General features: G+C 53.2%; 1 protein-coding gene across 8 annotated transcripts in view; it reads left to right on the forward strand.

Annotated features, from left to right (window-relative positions):
- Sgta (small glutamine rich tetratricopeptide repeat co-chaperone alpha) overlaps positions 1–22,256 on the forward strand; it is a 27,656-nt gene continuing 5,400 nt past the window's right edge. The window contains exons 1-13 of one of the 8 annotated variants that reach the window (XM_087909359.1): positions 117–156; positions 4,549–4,631; positions 8,804–8,938; positions 10,028–10,134; positions 10,229–10,316; positions 11,522–11,621; positions 12,030–12,134; positions 13,149–13,287; positions 13,625–13,687; positions 14,176–14,213; positions 15,027–15,116; positions 15,251–15,370; positions 15,919–16,854. In XM_087909359.1, the coding sequence (XP_087765485.1) occupies positions 8,839–8,938; positions 10,028–10,134; positions 10,229–10,316; positions 11,522–11,621; positions 12,030–12,134; positions 13,149–13,287; positions 13,625–13,687; positions 14,176–14,213; positions 15,027–15,116; positions 15,251–15,368 (948 nt within the window). In that variant the 5' untranslated portion in view covers positions 117–156; positions 4,549–4,631; positions 8,804–8,838 and the 3' untranslated portion in view covers positions 15,369–15,370; positions 15,919–16,854. The other 7 variants (XM_087909356.1, XM_087909355.1, XM_087909357.1 and 4 more) reach the window with 7 other exon arrangements.

Here is a 22,256-nt window from a genome sequence, read left to right on the forward strand (position 1 = left end):
TCGTAGCCCAGCCGGCACTCAGGCGCACGCGCAGAACCCGATCACGGAGCAATGGGTGCCTCCTGCGCAGGCGTCATGGGCCTGAGGGCGGGGCCTGGCCGCGCCGCGGTGCGCAGGCGCAGCTGACGGTGGGTCGGGGCTTCGGTCGACTGAGAGGTGAGTCGGGGGTCTCCGCCGTGCCCCGGGGCCGTGGGGGTCCGTGGCTCGGGCTGCGCAGCGCTCGGGAGATCCTAAGACAAAGGGGCTTTGGGCTTCGAACTTCTGCGCCCCGCCGGTCACGTGAGCGGGCGGCGCAGTGGAGAAACTGAGTCAAGCGACTCAGTCTTAGGAAGAGGCCGGCGTTTAGGTGTGGGGGGCACGTCAGCATCCTCGGGGTTCCGTCGGGGCCAAGGTGTCATCCCAGCTTCGCCGCTCACCACGCTGGTGACCTTGCTCAGCCTCAGTTTCCCTTCGTACACAGCGGACGTGGTCACTGCTGTCCGCGCGGGGAGGGGGTGTTGGTGCTCGGGGTGTGAGTGGGGGGCGTGCCTGCCGGGCTCGCCCGCACTGAGCAGCAGTAAGGCAGTGCTACTGGCACACTTGCCGTCGCGTCGGCGCTGTGGAGGCTGAGGCAGGAGGATCGGCTTGAGTTCCTGCTAGCCAAGACTGTATATTTTGACTCAAAAAAACACGGCAACGACAATCAAAAACTGTCGCCCCGAAGACTAGTCCAGCTGCTGGCTCCAAAACCTACGATTCGGTATTGCATTTAAGAGAGTGAGGCAGTTGGATCACTGGGAGTTCAGGTCCAGCCTGGGCTACCTAGAGACTTTCAAGGCCCAGCCTAGACTACGCAAGAAGTTATGTGGACCACAATGTGAGACCAATTCATTTTAGTTTGTTCTACAGTGTTTATGTATCCCTGGCTGTCCTCGAACTCAGTGTGTGGACAAGGCTGGTCTCGGATTCTCGCCTCTGTACCTCCTCAACCGGTATCGTATTTTGAGAAACATGTTAACATAGCCAGTAGTTTAGGTGTAAGCAGGGTTTGCTGGCTGTCCTCCCAGCGTGTGGGAGGCTGAGGCAGGGGGGATGGGAGTGAAGCTCAAGGCCAACTTGGGCTGTGTAGTGAGTTCCTCGTCTCTCAGAAACCAGACTTCGCAGCCCACACCTTTGCCTTTCTTCCCAGTACTCTCAAGGCAGAGGCAGGTGGATCTCTGAGTCTGAGGCCAGCCTGGGCTACACTGAGACTGTGTCTTGGAAAACAAAACCAAACTAAACAAGAAAATGAAATGGCAGCAGCAACAGGAAACCAAAACAAGTCCCTGAAATTGTTGTAAATGTCCTTGTCTGTCACTTGCAGGGGCCTGCCGACCTGTCGGCCTTGACAGGTCCCCACCGGGTAATCTGCTTTGGTCAGTTCCTGTCTGTGGTTATTTGTTTGAGCGATCTTTCCTCTCCCTGGGCAGTGTCTGGGGACTCTAGTGATTGCTGTGACCGCAGGGTCTGACCTCTACCACTGAGGAGAGGGCAGGCACGTTGTACAGAATGAACGATGCTCCTGTTGGGCTGGGGAAACAGCTCCGTGAGTAATGGGTTTGTACACAGATCTGAGTTCGAGTCCCTACACCTCCATGTAAAAAGCCACAAGTAATTGTAACCTTGTCCTCTTGGTCCAGGAGGCCAGAGATGGGCAGATTCCTTGGGCTCTCTTGCCTGTCTTTCAGCCCTGTGTTCCAGGTCAGACACTGTCCTGGCTAGCCTTGAATTCACAGAGATCCTCCTGTAGTGTGAGGGGCTGGCTTGTTGGGGTATCTGTCCCGCCTGGCACCCCACAGCCGGCAATTCCCAAAGAAAATCACACACAAGACTCCATAAGATTATAAACTGGTTGACCCTTAGCTCTGGCTACTTATTAGCTCTTATAACATATATTATCCTATTATCCTTATCTACATTAGGCATATGGATTGGTACCTTTTTCAACTGTCAGCTCACATGTTGCTTCTTCGGTGATCTGGGCAGGAGTGGCAGAGGGAGCTTCCTGCTTCCCAGAATATTCCTGTTCTCATCGCTTCGCCTCTACTTCCTGTCTGGTTGACCCACCTATACTTCCTGCCTGGTCAATCAGCGTTTTATTAAAATACATGATTGACAGAATACAGATAATTCTGCATCCTTCTGCCTCTGTCTCTCAAGTGCTGGAATTAAAGGTGAGCACCACCACCGCCCAGTTAGACACTGTTTTGCTCTTTCTAAGGAATGAGGCGATAGCTGGAGGAAGAACACCCTAGGTTGACGGTGTGTGAACACAACGCTCACACACATACGTGCGTGAGCATGCTAATGATGAAGCATGCCTGTGATTCTAGCTCTCAGGAGGGAGACACTGGAGGATTGCCTTAAATTTGAGACCAGCCTGGGCTACATAGTTAGCTCTAGTGTTGAAACCCTAGCCCGGTGGCTCCTCATCACGGAGGCCGCTGCGCAGATTATGTGGGTCCCAAGATTGTGTGTGCACTCAGTTTTGCGAGGTAAAGGATTGCCCACTGGACTCTGTATCCTGGAGCCGCTCCCAAGGTCTCAGCTTCTGCTTTGTGGCTGGGCATCGGCTCCATTAGCTGAGCTGTGTTCCAAGCCCTTCCTGTAGTTTTGTTTAGAGACAGGGTCTCCCTCATCCCTAGGCGCCTCACCAGACCCCTCAGAATGGAAGTTGCCACACTGACCTTTATCTTGTGAACTTGTTGGCGGGGAGGACTCCAGGCTAGCTTTATATTCTAGCAGCCGTCCAGCTGCAGCCTGCTGTATACTGGGGTGACAGACAGCTTGAGTTGAAGCCTGGCTGGAGTTGGAGGACAAGCCTTGCCTGTCCAGAGCGTTCCCAGGGTCCCTGTAGTGCATGCTGTACACCTAAGTTAGCACATGAAAGTTCTGACCCTGCCAAGGTCTTGAGCCAGGTATTTATCATAGTGCTTCCTGGCAGGGAGCGTGACTCTGGCTGGTTACTTCCGGCCCACATCACAAACCAGCCAACCTGCCAGAGTCCTGCTCTGTGTTTCTTGGTCCTCGTGTCAGCTCTACATTCTTATATTTTTATATTTGAAACAGGAGTTCACATAGCCCAGGCTGCCCTCAGACTGTGTAGATGAGAATGTCCTTGATCCTGGTCTTTTGCCCCCACCTCCCAAGTGCTGGGGGGATGGGAGTGTGCCACATGCTCTTTCTACTCTGTGTGTTGTTTTTCATTGTTTTAAAGATTGGTTTTTAATTGTGCACACATTTATGGGTATGTGCACGTGCATTCAGTGCCCATGGATGCCAGAAGAGGGAGTCAGATCATCTGGAGCTGGGGTTCAGGCCCCTGTGAGTGGCTTATCTGGGTGCTGGGAGCTGACCATCCGCAACACTGCTCCTCCGTGGTGGTGCCCTGCCACCTGCATTGTTCTTTGAGGATGGAGCCCAGCTGGCTTTAAGCTTCCATCCTCCTGCAGTCTTGCGTACGCTGGGGTCACAGCTCTGGCTCTGTTATGTTTCTTTTTCTTTTTTTTCTTTTTTTTTTAAGTTAAGATTTTATTTATTATGTATACAATACAGTGTGCTGCCTCCATGGATGACTGCAGGCCAGAAGAGGGCACCAGATCTCATTGTAGATGGTTGTGAGCCACCATGTGGTTGCTAGGAATTGAACTCAGGACCTCTGGAAGAGCAGTCAGTGTCCTTAACCTCTGAGCCATCTCTCCAGCCCCCTCTTTTTCTTTTTTAAAAGATTTATTTATTTTGTGTACAGCATCTGCCTCCATGTCTGCCTGCACACCAGAAGAGGGCACCAGATCTCATTACAGATGGTTGTGAGCCACCATGGGCTTGCTAGGAATTGGAGTCAGGACCTCTGGAAGAGCAGCCAGTGCTCTTAACCTCTGAGTCATCTCTCCAGCCCCTCTGTTAGGTTTCTATAAGGAAACCAATAGCCGAAGAAGGGGGCCTGTGCTCGCCAAGAGACTGGATTGCATGGCTTGGAGATAGGCCCTCTCAGGTTGCCACCATGGTGTGGGTGTGGCCTGGAGCTGAGGCCCAGAAGACAACTGTCCAGAGTGCTTTGGGTGCACAGCCCAAGGCCTGAGGCTACCTCAGGTTTGGGGTGGGTGCAGACCTATGGGGTAGGGGCCGCCCTTGAGTTTTGGAAAGTTTGGGGTGCACAGCAGCTGTGCTCTCAGGGTCTGCCAGACGCCTAGACGGCGCTCATGTGTGCTGTGACATCTGCTTGCTTTGCAGGTGAGCACGGACTGTGCTTCGGGGAGCTGCTGTGGGTAGGGGACTGCATTTAGCATGTAATGAGGTTGGGCAGGGCCTGTGTAGGGCTCAGAGGTGACACCCCTCACTTTGTGGGGCTCACCGTTTTCTTCAGCTTATTTGTCCTGGACAGGAGTGTAGGTAAGGGGGGACGCTAGTGAGCTCTGCTGTGCTGGGTGTGGGTTTAGTTCAGTTTGAGACAGGGTCTTATTGGCTGGTCTGGAACTTGCCGTGTGGATGAGGCTAACTGCAAGACTTTGCCATCTTCTTCCCTTGAAGCAGGGTACCCCTGACCCTGGGATTAGTTTGGTGGCCAGCAAGACCCAGCCATCCTCCTGTCTCCACGCATACCCTGGCACCAGGTAACCCAACACACATGACATGACCATTAGGTGGTTCCGGGGATCTGAATGCAGGTCCTTCCACTCGTTCAGCGGGTGCTATTACCCACTCAGCCACCCTAGGTTTGGGTTTGGTTCTGAGGTGCAGGGCTGAGTGGGCACAGCGATGTGCACGGGTTGGTACTGGGCCAGCTGGGTCTGGTGCTGCACACCCATTGTGTTGTTGCTGTGGGGGAGAGTGGTGTGGAGACAGCACTTAGAGGTGTCAGGTTGCTCACCCAGGAGCATCCTGGGACTATGTCCTGGGTGGTGGGCAGCTATACTCAACGTCTACACTGTTCCGGAGAAATGGGCCTTTGAGAGCCTTGTCCCTCAGCCAGAACCTTCCCCAACCCTCCATGCCTGGGATGTGAGAAGTGGGGCCTCATGGCCACAGAGGAAGGTCAGTGGATGTTGGGTGCTGGACACCCCTGGGGGGGGGAACCCATGGTCTAAAGCGACATTGGCTCACAGCTGTGTGGGGTGGGGGCTTGCTCGTCAGGACTGCTGTCTCCTCTCAGTGGTGACAGGCCCAGATGTCACAGAGCTGGCTCATCAGGTCTTCATCTTCTAGTCCAGTCATTCTGGACTCTGGGGACACCTGTCCTTTGTGGGGCCATCCTGGTCTCCACCCACTCCACTCCAGGAACTCCCTGGCCACACAGCTCCGGAGAGAGGATGGAGAGACGGCTCTCCCTGGAGCAGGCAGGCTCATGCAGAGGCCACATGCTGCGTCTTCCTCAGTGACTTCTGCACCCTGCTGGTGGACTCCAGAGATCCCTGTTCCCACCCCAGCCCTGCATTACAGTGCGTCACCATGCTCAGTTTTTCACATGGACGTTGGGGATTAGAACTGGGGTCCTCATGTTTGCGGAGAAGCAAACAATGTCCCCACTGTGCCATCTCCCAGCTGTAGTTTACAGTTCTGGGTATGTGTGGACACTGTGGCGTCGGGTCAGCGCTTTACACATGGAGGTTGGAGGAGACAGCTCAGGAGTCAGGCCTCTCTTTCTTCCACGTGGGCCCAGAGATGGAATTTAGTTTACCAGCTTGGTGACAAACTCCGCTACTAAGCCGTCTTGCTGACTCCTGGTCCTGTTTTGTTTGTTTGTTTTGTGTTTGTATTTCTTGGTTTTTTAAAGGCAGGCTTTCTCTGTGTAGCCTGGCTGTCCTGGAACTCGCTCCGTAGGCCAGGCTGGCCTTGAACTCTCTGCCTCCCGAGTCTGGGGTTAAAAGCTTGCTTCACCTCTTTACTTATCTATCGAGTCAGAGTCTCATCCTAGCCCAGGTCAGCACAGAACGTGCTGTTCTCAGACCTCAGCTCCAGAATGCTAGTGACTTTCCCGTGCCTGACGGGCAGGCATGGATGGGTGTGTGGATTCCAGGCTCCCCTTGGGACAAGCCAGAGGTCCTGCTCGGCCTTAGCTTTCTGCAGTGCCCAGCCTACTGCTGTCATTTAGTCCCTGGTTTCTGTCCCTAGTGGCCCGTTTGTCCTAGAGTCAGACCCTGAGCTGGCTGTGTTAAACATAGCGACCTTTCCCCTGGTGCTTGTAAGAGGAGAAAGGGTTCTTTTCAGGTGAGGGGACGTCCCAGAGCCTGGATGGCTTCTGAGACAGGGCGACTATTGCCATCTCTGTCTTCACACAGTGATCTCCATTAGGGGATCTCAGACATCTTCATCATGTTAATGTTTTCTGACTAGGTCTCCAGGCTTAGTATTTGATAGGCAAGAGCAGAACCCCTTACCTGCGGAGTTTAAAGGTGTGTGTCCCCATCCATCCCTCCAGCAGAGGGTGGCAGATCCATCTCCCCAGCCCCCATATTTAGATATCTTGAAACAGAGACTCCCTGTTGGCTATGGCTGGCCTCTGCCTCCTCAGTGCTGGGAATAATGGTGTGAGCCACTACTTTCAATCCCTGACCTCTGGTCTACTCAGACTGACCTTGAACACAACGTCATTCTCCTGCCTCAGCCACAGGGGTACCAGGTCACAGGCTTGTGGTCTCTGCCCTAAATCTTTCCCTGAATCAGGACCCACTCTGGCCTCACTTTAACCTGGTCAGCTCTACATAGACCCTGTCTCCAAAGGCAGACAGTCATACTTGGGCTTGGGGGTTCAGGGGGCTCTGTGTAGAGTTGAGGGGAAAAGTGTATCTATCTGCTTGTGGGTTCTGGGGTACCGGTGCCAGCCTGGGAGCAGGCCCCCCACAATGCTGTCTTCATGTCTCAGTCTTCATTCCAAATTGACCTGCCCCTCAGATCATGGTCTGAGGCTGCCTTCTAGAATGTTCATGGAAAAGTGCTAGTCACTATGGTGCAGCCAGCACATGTGTCCTCAGGCCGGGGTGTCTGGAGTACCTGGCCAGTGGCCAGCACCCACCACTGCTAAGAGCATCCCCTGTGTCCTGGATGTCAGGATGAAGGTCATGGCAGAAGGGACCAGTGTATGCTGGGAGAGGGACAGGTTAGCTAGCCCTGCCCTTGTGGTCCTGGTAAATGAAGAAGAAAGATGGTGTAGAAAGACCATGGGTGCCAGTCAGGCATGGTCAGCAGTGGCTTCTCAGACACGAGACGGGCCGGCACAGGGCTCCTAGGCACAAGGGACACCTTGCGAGCCTGCAGAGGGTTGTGTCCCACACTGCCTCCTCCATTCCAGGATCTGGGTCCTCCTTTCTTTTTTTTTTTTTTTAAATCTTTTATTTATTATGTATACAATAGTCTGTCTGTGTGTATATCTGCAGGCCAGAAGAGGGCACCAGACCTCATTACAGATGGTTGTGATGAGAACACATGTGGTTGCTAGGAATTGAACTCAGGACCTTTGGAAGAGCAGGCAGTGCTCTTAACCACTGAGCCATCTCTCCAACCCCCCCCCCCATTTTAAAAATATTTATTTATTATGTATGCATTATTCTGTCTGTGAGTTATGTCTGCGGGCCAGAAGAGGGCACCAGACCTCATTACAGGTGGTTGTGAGCCACCATGTGGTTGCTGAGAATTGAACTCAGGACCTTTGGAAGAGCAGGTAATGCTCTTAACCACTGAGCCATCTCTCCAGCCCCTGGGTTCTCCCTTCTTACGCACCACCAGACCTGCTGGCACCACTTTCAGTGACACGGGAAACTGAGGCTCGGGATACTGAGCTGGTCCCTGGAGGCCCCACAGTGCTATCAGTCTGGGTCTGTGCAGAGGAATCGTGACATCAGGGACAAGTGTGGGCCCCTCTCTGGCCGAGGACTGCTGTGATGGCGCAGTGGCTGCGAGGTTTCTGTCTACCCCACTTGACAGGTGTAGGAACTGAGACTCTGAGGTGGAACTTAGAGGTCAGCAGGGCGACCAGCTCATGGGCTTTGAGAGTCACATGGCCTTTCCATTACTTGCAGGGTTATCATATGATCACATGCCAAGTGCCAGACTCTAGGCCAACTTCTGTCCAGGACTGGAGACCACAAGTCTGAACTCTCATGGCAGAGCCACATGCCCCTGCTGTCTTCCTTCCTGCCCTCCTCACCTCTGGGACCACTGTTGCTCTGGTCTCTCTGCTTGTAGCCTCTGTCATATGGTGTCTGTCAGTGCTGCCCATGCTCGCGGCTCCCCACAGAGAAGTGACCTCACTACCCTACCCCAGGGGAACTGAGCTTATTACTGCCTCCAAAGATTACCTGGGCTGAAGTAGCCCCACCCAGCGGTCCCTCTAGAGTTCAGAGATGTCCTGGTATCACTGTGTAATGTCACCAGGTGTCTTGGGGACTGGGACTGGTAAGCTGAAGCACCTGCCAAGCTATGGGTGTGTGTGGGGTGGTCAAGAAACTAGATGCCTCAACCCTGGGGTCCCAGAAAACAGTTGTGCTCACCTGACCCCGGGAGGGGCTGTGAAAGGGTAAATTGAGGAAAGAGTGCTAGGAGATAACACTGCTCCGGGCTTGCTCTCCATCTCTAGCACTGTGTCCTATGGCAGTCGTCTCTGGGTGGCAGTAGGGCTGTGGCTCCGTGCCATGGTGGCACCAGCTGTCACGGGCGAATAGTGATTTTGACACTAGGACTGGCTGGTGATCTCGAGCAGCTCTGGTAGTGATCGGCTGCCAGGGACCCATGGGTGAAGAGCAGGTCTCCACCCCCAGTCCCACATCCTACACTTTGATTGTTCCCACAGATCTGAGCAGGCAGCGTCACCTCACTAGCCTCGAGATGGACAACAGGAAGCGCCTGGCATATGCCATCATCCAGTTCCTGCATGGCCAGCTGCGGCATGGCGGACTCTCACCTGATGCCCAGGAGAGCCTAGAGGGTAGGTGTGGCTGATGCCCTGCCAGCCTCTGTCCAGACCACAGAAGCAGGAGGCAGCCGGCAAGCATACCCGGCCTGGGCATCTGTCCCCTTCCATGGCTCATGAGGGGAGTGGCAGGTGCCCAGCACCCCACTGGTGCCCAGGGTTCCCTTTGCTGTTCCTGTGACTGTGACCCTAATTATCATCTCCCTGCTGGCAGCCGAGGTTCAGGTCCATTTTTCTCAACCTCTAGTGTGTCTGTCCTTACTGTGCTTCCTGGACGCCTGCATCCAGCATCCGTCCCTCTGCTTCCCGGGTACTGTATGTCTCGCAGAGGACAGTGGTTCCTGGGGCGGTTTCCGTGGCTGCTGGGCTCCTGTGTGGACTTCCTTGCCTTCCTCATTGTGTGGCACTATTCCTGGGGAGATGTGACCAATGTTTGTCCACTTCAGACAGGGAGTGATAAGCCAAATACAGACACCACAGACCCCACCACAGCCCAGCTTGTAAGTCAGTGAGTCTGATGAGGTCACATACAGGAGCAGAAATGGCTCGGACAGCTGTGTCCCCAGAGCTCAGCCCAGCATGGATGACCTGGAGTGTCCTCTCCTGAGACTGCTGCACAGTCAGCTCCACAGCAGGCGTACCACGCTGGGGAGACACTCACTGTTTCCAGAGGGCCTGCTGGTGATGGTTAGGCCAAGCCTCAGCACTGGGACCCCACAGAGGACATGAGGTCACCCACCTCAGGCCTCCTGTGTGTGCCTCCTGCTGTCAGGCGAGCATGTCTGAGGTGAACTGAAGGTTACTGAGAAGATAGGTGTAGGTGGTTGGGGTTTTCAGATACATGTTTAAAGACACATGAGTGCTGGGCAGGGCCTCAGTGGGTAGAACACGCAACCTAGCTTGTCTGAAGTCCTGGGCTCAAACCAGGTGTGCTGGTGTACACCTGATTCCAGAACTCGTTGTGGGGGCTGGAGGCGAGAGGATCGAGGGTTCTGGGACATGCTTGTCTATGGAGAGTTGGAGAGCAGCCTTAACTACCTGTAGACTTCAGCCCGTGCCTGGTAGCCCTGCACTCGAGGCCAGCTCATCTACCCTCCCATACAGTTGCCATCCAGTGTCTGGAGACAGCCTTTGGGGTGACAGTGGAGGACAGGGACCTAGCTCTCCCCCAGACCCTGCCAGAGATATTTGAAGCAGCTGCTGCCAGCAAGGTGAGCCTGGGCCTCCCCTGATGGCAATGTGTGGGCATTTGGTACTTTACCCAGGGCAGGTTTAGTTAGACACAGTGGGGTTGTTTTCCCCCAGCAGGAGACGCCACAGGACCCGAGGGGCCCTGATAGGACACCACCCTCTGAGGAGGACTCCGCTGAGGCAGAGCGCCTCAAAACTGAAGGTAAGGGAGACAGATCTCCCATGGGAGCCTCTGCAAGGTGCTGGAGGGAGCAGTCAGTGGGAGGGGCCTGTTTGGGGCTGGAGAGATGGTGCAGCAGTGCAGGCTCACACTGTTCTTGCAGGGGCCTAGGTCGACTCTCAGTGCCCTTGTCAAGCAGCTAGCTCATGCTGTCTCTGTGCCCAGCTCTGGGAGATCTATTGGCACTGCACCCGCATGCCCTTACACATATGTAATTCGGAATAAAGTGTGTATTTATCCTAGCATTCAAGAGGCATATGATCTTTCAGTTTCAGATAAGCTTAGTCCCCATGGTGCATTCTAGGCCAGCCAGGATTCCATTGCAAAACCCCCAAACAAAACTTAATTTTTTTAATGTATTTTTTTAAAGATTTTTTAAAAAATATGTATACTTATGATGTTCTGCCTGCATATCTGCCTGCAGGCTAGCAGGGGGCACCATATTTCATTATATGATGGTTGTGAGCCACCTTGTGGTTGCTGGGAATTGAACTCAGGACCACTGGAAGAATAGCCTGTGCTCTTAAGCACTGAGCCATCTCTCCAGCCCTTTTTAATGTGTTAAATAATAACATGGGCGGTGGTGGAGTGCACCTTTAATCCCAGCACTTAGGAAAGGGAGATGGGAATAAAACTTAATGGTCTGTGTGAACCATGGCTTTCAGGAAAATCCCATAAAGACACATGCTCAGGCAGACCCCAGGCCCTACAGGCAACCATCTGTGACTCCTAGGAGGTGAATGGCCCTACCTGTCTTTGGTGCTGTGTGAGATGCATTTGGCTGGAAAAAGAGCCTGTGCAGGCTGGATTCTTGTCAAGTGGACCTGCCATGTACCCAGCACTGTCTCTGTCCCTGGAGCAGTGGGCAGAGCCTCCGCCCAACTTGCGTGAAGCTGGCTTCTACCCCCAGCACCACGTTTCCCAGGCATGGTGCCACACCTCTCATTCCAGCACTCGGGGTAGAGGCAGGAGGGCCAGGAGTTGCCGGTGTTGTAAGTTTGAGGCCAGCCTGGGATACATGATCCTTTATCTGAAAAGAAATCCTAGTGTCACCTGGACGTCAGCTCTCCCTTTTGGAATATTAGCCCAGAAGAGCTAGGGGTTGATGGCAGCATGGGCTAGCCTGTAGCGATGTGGGTCAGCCTGCAGCGGCAAGGGCCAGCCTATGTTCCTCTCTCGCTCGTCAGGTAATGAGCAGATGAAGCTGGAGAACTTTGAGGCAGCCGTGCACCTCTACGGCAAAGCCATTGATCTCAACCCCTCCAATGCCGTCTACTTCTGTAACAGGTAGTGGTCCGGCTGGGGCATGGTTGCAGCTGTGGGGACCTGGGTGGGTGGACTGTGCATGCTGAAGTCAGGTGGGCTCCCAGGGCGTGGGAAGAGTCTGTTCTGGTGTCTTTTGAGATGGCATGATTCCCACCTGGGACCCTGAGCTGGGTAAACGCAGCCCTGCACCAGGCAGCTCTCCAGCTTGCCCTGTTATCTTCCTTTTTATTTTGTCTTTTCCCTGTGTGGTGTAGAGTGTGTCATAGCCGTGTGTCCCTGCCAAGGTCTGTGGTAGGCTCTGGAGCCTCTGTGGTCCCAGTGGAGTGGGGTATCGTGCCCACCCACCTTCTTGCCACAGACAGCTCCTAGAGAGGCCTCTGTCCTCTACGAGGAGGGCCTGAGTGTCTGCTGACTGACCCCTCTCTCCAGGGCTGCAGCCTACAGCAAGCTGGGGAACTACGTGGGGGCCGTGCAGGACTGCGAGCGTGCTATCGGCATCGACCCAGGCTACAGCAAAGCCTATGGCCGCATGGGGTAAGTGCAGCTGGCGCTGTGGTGTGCCCCAGGGTCAGGACCACGTTCCTCTAGCCGCCTTGTGTGCTCCTTGCCAAGGCAGGTGACAGGCAGGTGCCTGGGAGCTTCTGTCCTTGTGTGTCGTTCAGCCACGCAGGCCTTACCTGCAGTGAACAAAAAGGATGTCGCCGCCCCCACCTTTTTTTTTTAGGATTTATTTATTTATTTTATTGTGTATACAGGGTTCTGTCCACATATCTGTCTGCAGGCTAGAAGAGGGCACCAGATCTCATTCAGATGGTTGTGAGCCGCCGTGTGGTTGCTGGGAATAGAATTCAGGACCTCTGGAAGAGTAGTGCTCTTACCCTCTGAACCATCTCTCCAGCACTCAGCGCCCCTCCCTCTTTTTAATATTAATTTTTATTTTTATTTTTTTGAGACAGAGTTTCTCTGTTCTCTGTATAGCCTTGGCTGTCCTGAAATTTGCTCTGTAGACCAGACTGGCCTCAAGCTCGTAGATATCCTACTGCCTCCTCTCCCCTAGTGCTGGGATTAAATGTGTGTGCCATTGCTGCCCCAGCCCTTTGTTCTTCTGGGAGACCAGCCTCAGGTTCTTCAGCCATCCTCAGTAGTATTCTTATATGTAGGCTAGGGCTTTTTAGGGCTTTTTAGAGTTGTCCTGGAACTCACTTTGTAGACCAAACTGGCCTTGAACTCACAGAGCCTCTGCCTTCTGAGTGATGGGATTAAAGGCGTGCGCCTCCACCATCTGGCAGGGTAGCACTTTTTAATGGAGAGAGGGTCACAGTTGTCAGCCAGGAAGGCCTACTGGTACCAGGAACATGTATCATGTCTCAGTCCTCCCTAGTCTCCTCAGAGGAGTGCCTTCCGTGGAGCCCCTGCTCGTATGGTCTCTGTCCTCGTGGTGTCACCTCACCCTGGTGCCCTGGCCTGGCCCATAGTGTAGACAGGAGAGGCTTGGCACTGAGTCTCATTGGCCCCCCTGGAGCTCACCTGGCATGCTCTTGTCTCAAGCCTTGCGCTCTCCAGCCTGAACAAACATGCCGAGGCCGTGGCTTACTATAAGAAGGCCCTGGAGCTGGACCCTGAGAATGACACGTACAAGTCCAACCTCAAGATTGCGGAGCTGAAGCTGCGGGAGGCGCCAAGTCCCGTGAGCCCATTCTGCAAGAGGGGTTGATGGGAGGCCATGCTGGAGCCCCTACTCTGGGAGGGCACTTGGGATAGCAGAGATGGCTTTCGGGAACACGGGGCAGAGCAGGACCCTCCATGGTTTGTGTGATGGTGACAGGCCTGAAGGTCACAGACAAGGTGGTGGGGTGCAGGCTGCCCAGGGGTTCACAGTGACAGGCAGGCTTGTTGGGGGCTCCTGGCAGGACCCTCCCTGAATGGTGTAGAGCCTCCGAGACCCTGAGGGCCGCGGCCAGTCGTCTTTTCCCCAGAGTGCTCAGGCTGGCTCCAGACACCACTAACTGATGCTTCTCCTTCAGACGGGAGGCGTGGGCAGCCTGGACATTGCCGGCCTGCTGAACAACCCGCACTTCATCACTATGGTAGGTCCACAGCTCAGCCTCTGCAGACCAGGCCAGGGATCGTTTGAAGTTCTTGCTGAACGTCACTTCTGGGCAGGACTGACAGTGAACACTGTCTGACTCTGTGGGCCTTGCTGCCCCCCCCCCCAGCCACGTGTTATGAGTAAAGCTTCATTTGTTCAATCCAGGGGTTTCCAGAGGGCAAGCATGGCTATTTGGGGTTGAGCAGTGGTTTTCACCTTGGAAGACTCATGTACCTGGGCATGGTGTGTAGGCCTGAGAGCCAAGCACTGGGATGCTGGGACAGGGACAAGGAGTTCCAGACCCGCTTGTTATACAGTGACACTAAGAACATGGGGGCTGGGCATGGCTCTGTGGGGACTGGCCGGTGTGGGGCCTGGAGCCCTCTTCAGCAAAGGAAGGAACTGGTGTCAAGTCGGAGATGGTGGGAGGCCAGTGTGGCCCCAGCTCGGCCTCCTTCTAATGCTGTCTGTCTTCTTTCTCTTCAGGCTTCCAGCTTAATGAACAGCCCCCAGCTGCAGCAGCTGTAAGTGACCCTGCCCTGCTGTCCGTCCCTGCTTAGAGCACTGTGCGTGTGACCCAGTGAGGCCAGAAGGGGGTCAGAGCCCCTGGAATTGGAGTCAGAGCTGGGTGTGAGCTGCCCTGTGGGTGCTGGGAACAGAAGAGAAATCCAAAGTCTACTTTAGTATTTATGTTTTGAGGCAGGGTTCCACTGTGTAAACCAAAACAGCCTTGAACTCAGTGTGCGGATAAAATGCAGTCTTGCCTGTCCTAGAGTTTACGTGTAATCAGGTTGTCACACAGCTGCTGCCTGCTTAGCCCTTCGGTCCCCCCTCCCACCCTCTCCCCAGATCTCAGCACCCACAGTGTTGGCCAGTTGTGGACACTTATTTCCCATCATGGAGTCGTGTTTGGGCCTCTGGGTCTGGCTCTTGAATGAACATAGATCCCTTGGGTCCCCTGTGCTGTGGTGTGGGTCAGAGCCTCCTGTTGAGAGCTGTCAGGAGCCATTTGTCCTGACTGCTGTCTGCCATGCTACCGCGCCAGAGCCCAGGGTCAGCTCTGTCTTGCTGAGGAATTTAGGGGCTGATTTTATACTCAACCCTGCAGGAGCTTCTCAGCCTCTTCACTGTGTGCGTGGTGCTGCTGGCTCGTTCTCTACAGGGTGTCCAAGGTCTCCTCCAATTCCTGCCAACTCCCCACATTGTCAGTCATGGCAAACACATGTTGAGTCAGCTTACAGCCCGAGAGGAGGGGACACACCTGACGAGAACTGTCTGTGGGTCCTAGGACAGAGGCAGTGCTGCACAGGCTGTGTGCTTAGTCCTTTCTCCTGTAGGATGTCAGGCATGATCTCTGGCGGCCATAACCCCTTGGGCACCCCGGGCAGCAGTTCATCGCAGAGTGACTTGGCCAGCCTCATCCAGGCGTGAGTGCTGCTGTGGGTCTGGGAGGGGTAGGGAGAGGCTGCGGTGGGTGGGAGGGGCTGGCTCACACCTAAGGCAGGCCAGTGAGAGGGCCGGCAGGAAGTGGCAGCAAAGTTGGTCTCCTGGGCATCCACAGGGGCCAGCAATTTGCACAGCAGATGCAGCAGCAAAACCCAGAGTTTGTGGAGCAGATCCGGAGCCAGGTGGTGCGCAGCCGGACACCCAGCGCCAGCCACGAGGAGCAGCAAGAGTGACGGTAAAGCCTCCGGTGCCACCTGTGCCAACTGTCGGGCTGTCCTGTCCCTGCTTGTCAGTACCTATAAGAATTTCCCCATTTCCTGTCTACATGAAAATTAGTGTCTGTGTCCAGAGCTAACGCTCAGACCTTTACCTTTGGGGTGTCACTGGCCTGGAGTTTTGTCAAGTTCTCCAAGCTCCCTATATGTCCGGTTCCCACGTCACATCGCTGGGTTTGCTGGCTCGTTCCACACTCCTTGATTATTTATTTGCGTAGCTTCTGGAGACTGAACTCAGGTCCTCGGGTGTGAGAAGTGTGCACTTCACAGACTGAGCCACCCCAGCCCTCATGTTCAGTTTTGTATTTTGGTTTTTGGTCTCATGTTGCCAAAGCTGTCCCCAAACTTCTGATCTTCCTCTAGAAAACCAGGTGACAGGTGTCTGCCACCACATTCAACTGCCGGTGGTCTCCCTGGAGCCATACTGCACAGGGGTGTCCCCGTCTGGCCTCCCTCGCTGGACCCCTGGTCTGGTCCCGGCTTTCACTGCCCTGGCTTCTGTCCACAGCTCATCTGTGTGGTGATCCCACCGCTCCTCGGCCTCCTGGTGTTCTAGCGTTTTCTCCGTCAGGCTGCCCGAGAGAGAGAGACTGGACCTGCATGTTAAGACGGACTCGCCCCCCTGTGTTTCTCTTCATTCCCAATCCCCCACTTCCATTTTTTGTATTCTTGCCACCCCCGTCCCTTCCTAGGAGAGTCAACCAGACAGCTACCCACCAGCACCCACTCCTTCAGCACCAGGAAGGCTGCCAAGCCCTACCCTGCTGGTTTAAAGGGACTTGAATAGTTGACTCTCAGCCCCCTGGGAAGTGTCCACTGCCAGCCCCAGACAGGTGCCAGCGTTCTGTGCCCACACTTGGGTTGCAGGCCCCAACAGGTACCCCTGCCTGACTTATCTCGGTGGCCTGTGCCACACAGGCAAGACCTGTGACTTTTGCCCCGATTGTGGACTGTCCATGTCTCCTTTCCCCGGCTTGTCCTCTTCACAGCCATCGGCCAGTCCTGATTTTGTGTCCAGTCCTGCTCCATCCTCAGCCCGGGCAGGAGACATGGACATTTTGTCCCATCTGTGCTCCTGTCCTCCATCTCATGGGAATTCAGTGTCTCGGGTTGGTGGGCAGTTTGGGGGTGTTGGCCCCCGTGCCATGTTCTGAGCCCTGAAACAGCCACCAGAACCATTTTTGTTCAGGGACAGTGCACAGTGAGTGAGACCATGCAGCTGTCCCCACCCCTGCTCTCCCCGGGAGCGGGGGGCAAGATCACAGGACAGCTGAACCAGCAGTGGGTCATGCTGGCGTCAGACTGCGTGGCAGTAGTGTCAGCTGTGTGTGTTGTAGGTAGCCAGTAGGAAGATGGGCCCTGTGGCTAGTGCCGTCTGCTTGCAGGCCGCAGCAATGCCCACCTGGGCACAGAACTCCTGGGTAATAAAGAGACAAGGGTGATACTTGGCCTCCCGTGTCAGCCTGAATCCCATGGACCTGACAACTAACACCACAGCCTGGAGGGTCAGTCTGTCCACCTGATAATACACCACAGCCTGGAGGATCAGTCTGTCCACCTGATAACACACCACAGCCTGGAGGGTCAGTCTGTCCACCTGGCACACAGGAGACATGGCAAGGCCCCTCAGATTCTGTACACATGGGAAACCGTTGGTTAGAGTTGGGTGCAGGCTACTGGTAGGTCCATGGGGGTGGAGCTTGCACCCATGGGAAATGGATTCCTGCCCTCAGACCTGAGAACCCACCCTTGCAGCCAGCTACCCTGTCCCTTCCCTGCTGTCAGCTTCCACCGGCAACAAAGCCCATCAGGGAGGCAGGTGGAGCCAGCACCCAGCAAGCTTGTGGCTATGGAGGCACAGGCTCACCGGGGCATTGGTGTCAGTGGACCAATCTCTCAGTGTGTGCTTCTGTGTGACCGCAGAGAACGCCCTTAGCCTGTTCTGTAGTCTTCAGGGTGAGTGATCCCAGGGCCTGACTGTATGGGCCCCAGTGTTGGTGATCATCTGCCTTGGAGGCCATGCTTTTGGGGTGCAGTGCTTAGCATTGGAGGGAGACTTGCAGGTGCCGACAGACACTGACTTCTACCTGTCTGCCTGTTACCAAGAAGGCCATTCTCATTTGTCATCCGTGTCAACTGTGAGAACTTGATGGTGGTGCGTCACGTGGTAGTCCCGGCACTCGGGAGACAGAGACAGGTGATCGTTAATTTATTAAGGCCTGCTTGATCTACAGTTTGAGGACAGCCAGGGCCACATCAGTGTCTTTAAAAAGATTTTGTTTTGCCAGGCAGCGATGGTGCATGCCTCTAATTCCAGCACTCAGGAGGCAGAGGCAGGGGGATCTCAGAGAGTTGGAGACCAGCCTCATCTACACAGCGAGTTCCAGTACAGCCAGGGTCACACAAAACCCTGAGTAGGAAATCAAAAAAAGAGGGGGGGTTCTTTAGTGTGTCCATGCCACAACATGCATGGTAATGTCAGGTGTCTCCTATCATGTGGCACTCCATGATGGAACGAGGGCCATCAAATTCGGCGGTATGTGCCCTTATCAGGCCGGCCACCATGGCTGGCCCATCTTCGAGAACGCTGACCCACCTATATAAAGATCCTCATATTGGACGAGGGGGGCAGCGGGGCGGAGTGGAGTACGCTTAGAAACAAGCTGTGTGCCCTTGGGCGAAGGTGGTGGTGCACGACTTTAATCACAGCACTCAGGAGGCAGAGGCAGGTAGATTGTGAGTTTAAGGCCAGCCTGGTCTACAAAGTAAGTTCCAGGACAGCTAGGGATAAACAAAGAAACTCTGTTTCGAAAAAAGTGTGTAGCCAGAAAGCAGCGTGACTCCATGTCCCTGGCTTGTTTCTTCACTATGAGGATGCTCTCCGTTATAGTCCATGGCACCCTTGAAGTCAGCAGCCTTGCTCCAATCTCCTGAGTGCTGTCATGAAGCCCAGCTGATTTTTTTTTTTTTTTTTTTTTTTGCCATCACAAGAGGGCTAAAGAAGGGAGCAGGGACTCTCAAACCTGTTATCCTGGCCCTTGAGTAGGCAAGAGAGTCAGGAGTTCAGGGCCAGCTGTAGCTAGATAGTAAGGTGTGGGTAGTATGGTTTGCACAGCCATAGCTTCTGCATGTACTTTGTGCCTGTGGTGATATGATGACACTTTGGCTGCCCTGTCCTGGGATCAGACTGCTTTTCTGGGCCGTGTCTGTGAACGCATGTCTATTTGACACTGAGTGTCTTTTCCTGGCCTAGAGATGGTGTAGTCCAGGGACACTGCAGGGCCCCGACACCCCACAGAGAATAACGAACCTGTGCTACCCTCGCCCATCCCCAACGTGTTATACACCAGTGCTGGGTGTGGTTTGCTTATTTTGAGACAGGGTTTCTCTCTGTAGCCCAGGCTGTCCTGGAACTCAACTGTCAACCAGGCTGACATAAAACAGATCTGCCTCCCAAGTGCTGGGAATAAAGGCATGCACCATCACTGCTCAGCAATGCTTTTGGCTTTTAATGTCAGGGCAGGAAGGAAATGGCTCAGTGGTTAAGTGCATTTGCTGCTCTCCCAGAGGACCCAGGTTCTGTTTCCAGCACCCACTCAGCGGTTCACAACTGTAACTCTGGTTCCAGATGATGTGATGCCAATTCTGTCCTTCAGCGCTGCGCATAGTGCAGAGACACACATGCTGGCAAAAAGTAATAAACTGGGGCTGGGGAGATGGCTTCAGAGGTTAAGAGCACTGCCTGCTCTTCCAAAGGTCCTGAGTTCAATTCCCAGCAACGACATGGTGGGTCACAACCATCTGTAATGAGGTCTGGTGCCCTCTTCTGGCCTTCAGGCATACATGCAGAAAGAATACTGAATACATAATAAATATTTTTTTAAAAAAGTAATAAGCTGAGTCCCAGCCCTGGGGATGCAGAGGCAGGAGGATCTCTGAGTTCGAGGCCAGCCTGGTCTACAAGAGTGAATCACAGAACAGCCAGGGCTATACACAGAGAGAGTACCTTAAAGGGAAAATGACTAGAGGTTGTGTGGGTTTCTCTGTGTCTCCTTTCCGCGGACAAAATTTATTTTCAAAAATTTGACAAGGTGTGTTTTCAGAATTTAAGATCAAACTAGAGAGATCGGCACCGTTCCGATTGTGGCCAGCAGGGGGAGCGCCACGCTGCTGCCTCCAGGCCCCAATGCTTGCAGCATCACGCTTGCAACATCAGGCCCGCAACCTGGAAACAACCCTGGTGTGTGTGAGTCCTGACCAGTTCCAATGTAAGCCTTGCAGGTTCTCCTTACAGGAACAGGATGAAATGTCCCTCAAGTCCTAGCTGGGCCAGCGCTTTGGTGTGGGTCATCCATTCACAAAGGGGCAGACAGAGCCCTTCCCCGAGGAACTGGGGCTGCAGATGGAGCTACATGGAGCTCCCAAAATCCACTGGGTTAGACCTCTCAGGACTGTGAGCTCCTGGGGGTGTCCGATTCCTGCTTCTCCTGTTCCATTCAAGATCCAAACCCCAGAATCAGTTCCATTCCTGCCATCCCAACACTAGGAAGACTAACGGCAAAAGGATCAGAAGTTCAGGACCAGGGTGAACTATACAGCTAGGCCCTGTTTCAAGAATTCAGACAAAAAAAGGGCCAAAGGTCTGCACGCTTGCTGGTGGCTAGGAGGGGCCTCCCTCCCTCCCATGCTATGTTAGTTTGGGGATCACAACAAAAAAACATTCCTGTAACCTTCAATGCAGCTGAGTGGTGGCCTTTAATCCCACCACTCGGGAGGCGGAGGCAGATGGATCTCTGAGTTCAAGGTCAGCCTGGTCTACAGAGCTAGTTCCAGGACAGGCTCCAAAGCTACAGAGAAACCCTGTTTCAAAACAAAAACTTTCACCGCAAACTTTCTTGGTGCTTATTACAGTCACCTCCTGTGGACCCACAGTCCCAGCCAGACCATGAACTCTTTCCTTCAGCTAACCGCCTTTCCCTAGGATATTTTAGAGTTATGGTCCTAGCACATTCTCATGCATCTTTTGGGCTCTCAACACAATGTCATATCGCACCCAGTTCTGCAGTGTATGGACAAACCAGGGCATTGCTGTCCGCTCATCAATGATGTTAGGGGTTGGAGTTTGTGGAGGCTCAGATGTGTGAGCCTATTTCCATCTTGAGCAAAGGTCAGAGAGTTGGAACTTCCATTCCTTCAAGGTTATTGTCTGTTTCTACCTCAAACAAAGGTCCCACCTAGATTTGGAGGGAGAGGTTATTGTCAACAGGGTTGACTAATATCCAGACCTTGTATTTCAGGGATAGAAAGTCTAAGGGTTCAACTAAGTTCTTGTTCCTTTAGGGAGATAATTTTGGATTCCACCCAGGGAATGGTTTGCCTACAGGATGTTTTGGTCTAGGGTGTGAGTGTGACTTGTCCTCTTGAAGCAACATAATGTTTCTGTTCATTTCCTTGTATTATGTGTGTTAATGCAGGGTTAGTTTTTTTTTAAATCCTACCTTTTGGCGTCGGTTATTTTAAACAATTGGAAATTAAACGGAGGCGATTTCAGTACTCACTGTAACTCCCTCCTGGCACTATCCAATGCTTCTGTTTTATTATTTTACTTGCGGTTTTGTGTCCCTTACTAACTCTTCTGACTCCAGTGCCCCTACCCTGGTAAGTGGTAATTTTTTTTAAGATTTATTTATTTATTATGTATACAGCATTCTGCCTTCATTAATCCCGCATGCCAGAAGAGGGCACCAGATCTCATTACAGATGGTTGTGAGCCACCATGGGCTTGCTAGGAATTGGAGTCAGGACCTCTGGAAGAGCAGCCAGTGCTCTTAACCACTAAGCCATCTCTCCAGCCCCATAAGTGGTATTTTTCTTGAAGCTGGTCTGACAGAAGTTTGAGAACTTTGTAATATACGTCATTTTTTGTTTTGTTTTTTTTTAAATAAAATTTGCTTATTTTTATGGTTTTATTTAAATTTTTTATGTGCTTTGGTGTGAAGGTGTCAGATCCCCTGGAACTGGGTCTTCAGACAGTTGTGAGCTGCCATATGGGTGCTGGGAATTGAACCCGGGTCCTCTGGAAGAGCAGTCAGTGCTCTTAACCTCTGAACCTTCTCTCCAGCCCTATATGTTATTTTTTTAATATTTTTATGGTTTATTTAACTTTACTTTATGTGCATTGGTGTGAAGATGTCAGATCCCCTGCAACTGGATCTTCAGACAGTTGTGAGCTGCCATGTGGGTGCTGGGAGTTGAACCCAGGTCCTCTGAAAGAGCAGTCAGTGCTCTTAATCACTGAGCCATCTCTCCAGCCCCATGTTATTTTTTTGTTTGTTTCTTTTATATGTTTTCTTAGTTTGGGTTTCTATTGATGTGAAGAGACACCTTGACCACGGCAACTTATTTATTGTTGTTCTTGTTTTTGAGGCACATTTCTCTGAGTAGCCAGCAGCCTACTTTGTAGACCAGGCTGGCCTTGAACCTGAGAGTTGGGATAAAAAGTGTGTGCTACTCTGCCTGTGTTTTTTTTTAGGATGTGCCTGTGTTCATAACTGATGTGCAGAGGTGTCTGTGCGACAATGGTGCGTGTGTAAAGGTCAGAGGTCAATCTTTTTTTAAAAGATGTATTTATTATGTATCCAGTGTTCTGCCAGCATGTGTGCCTGCAAGGCAGAAAAGGGCACCAGATCCCATTACAGATGGTAGTGAGCCACACTGTGATTGCCGGGAATTGATCTCAGAACCTCTGGAAGCAGTCAGTGCTCTTAACCTCTGAGCCATCTCTTCAGCCCCCAGAGGTTAATCTTATAGAGTCAATTCTACCTTTGGGACCAGGGATCATACTTG

This window comes from Myodes glareolus, chromosome 8 (genome assembly GCF_982192425.1).
Source record: "Myodes glareolus chromosome 8, mMyoGla1.1, whole genome shotgun sequence".
In the NCBI taxonomy this organism is placed as follows: domain Eukaryota; kingdom Metazoa; phylum Chordata; class Mammalia; order Rodentia; family Cricetidae; genus Myodes; species Myodes glareolus.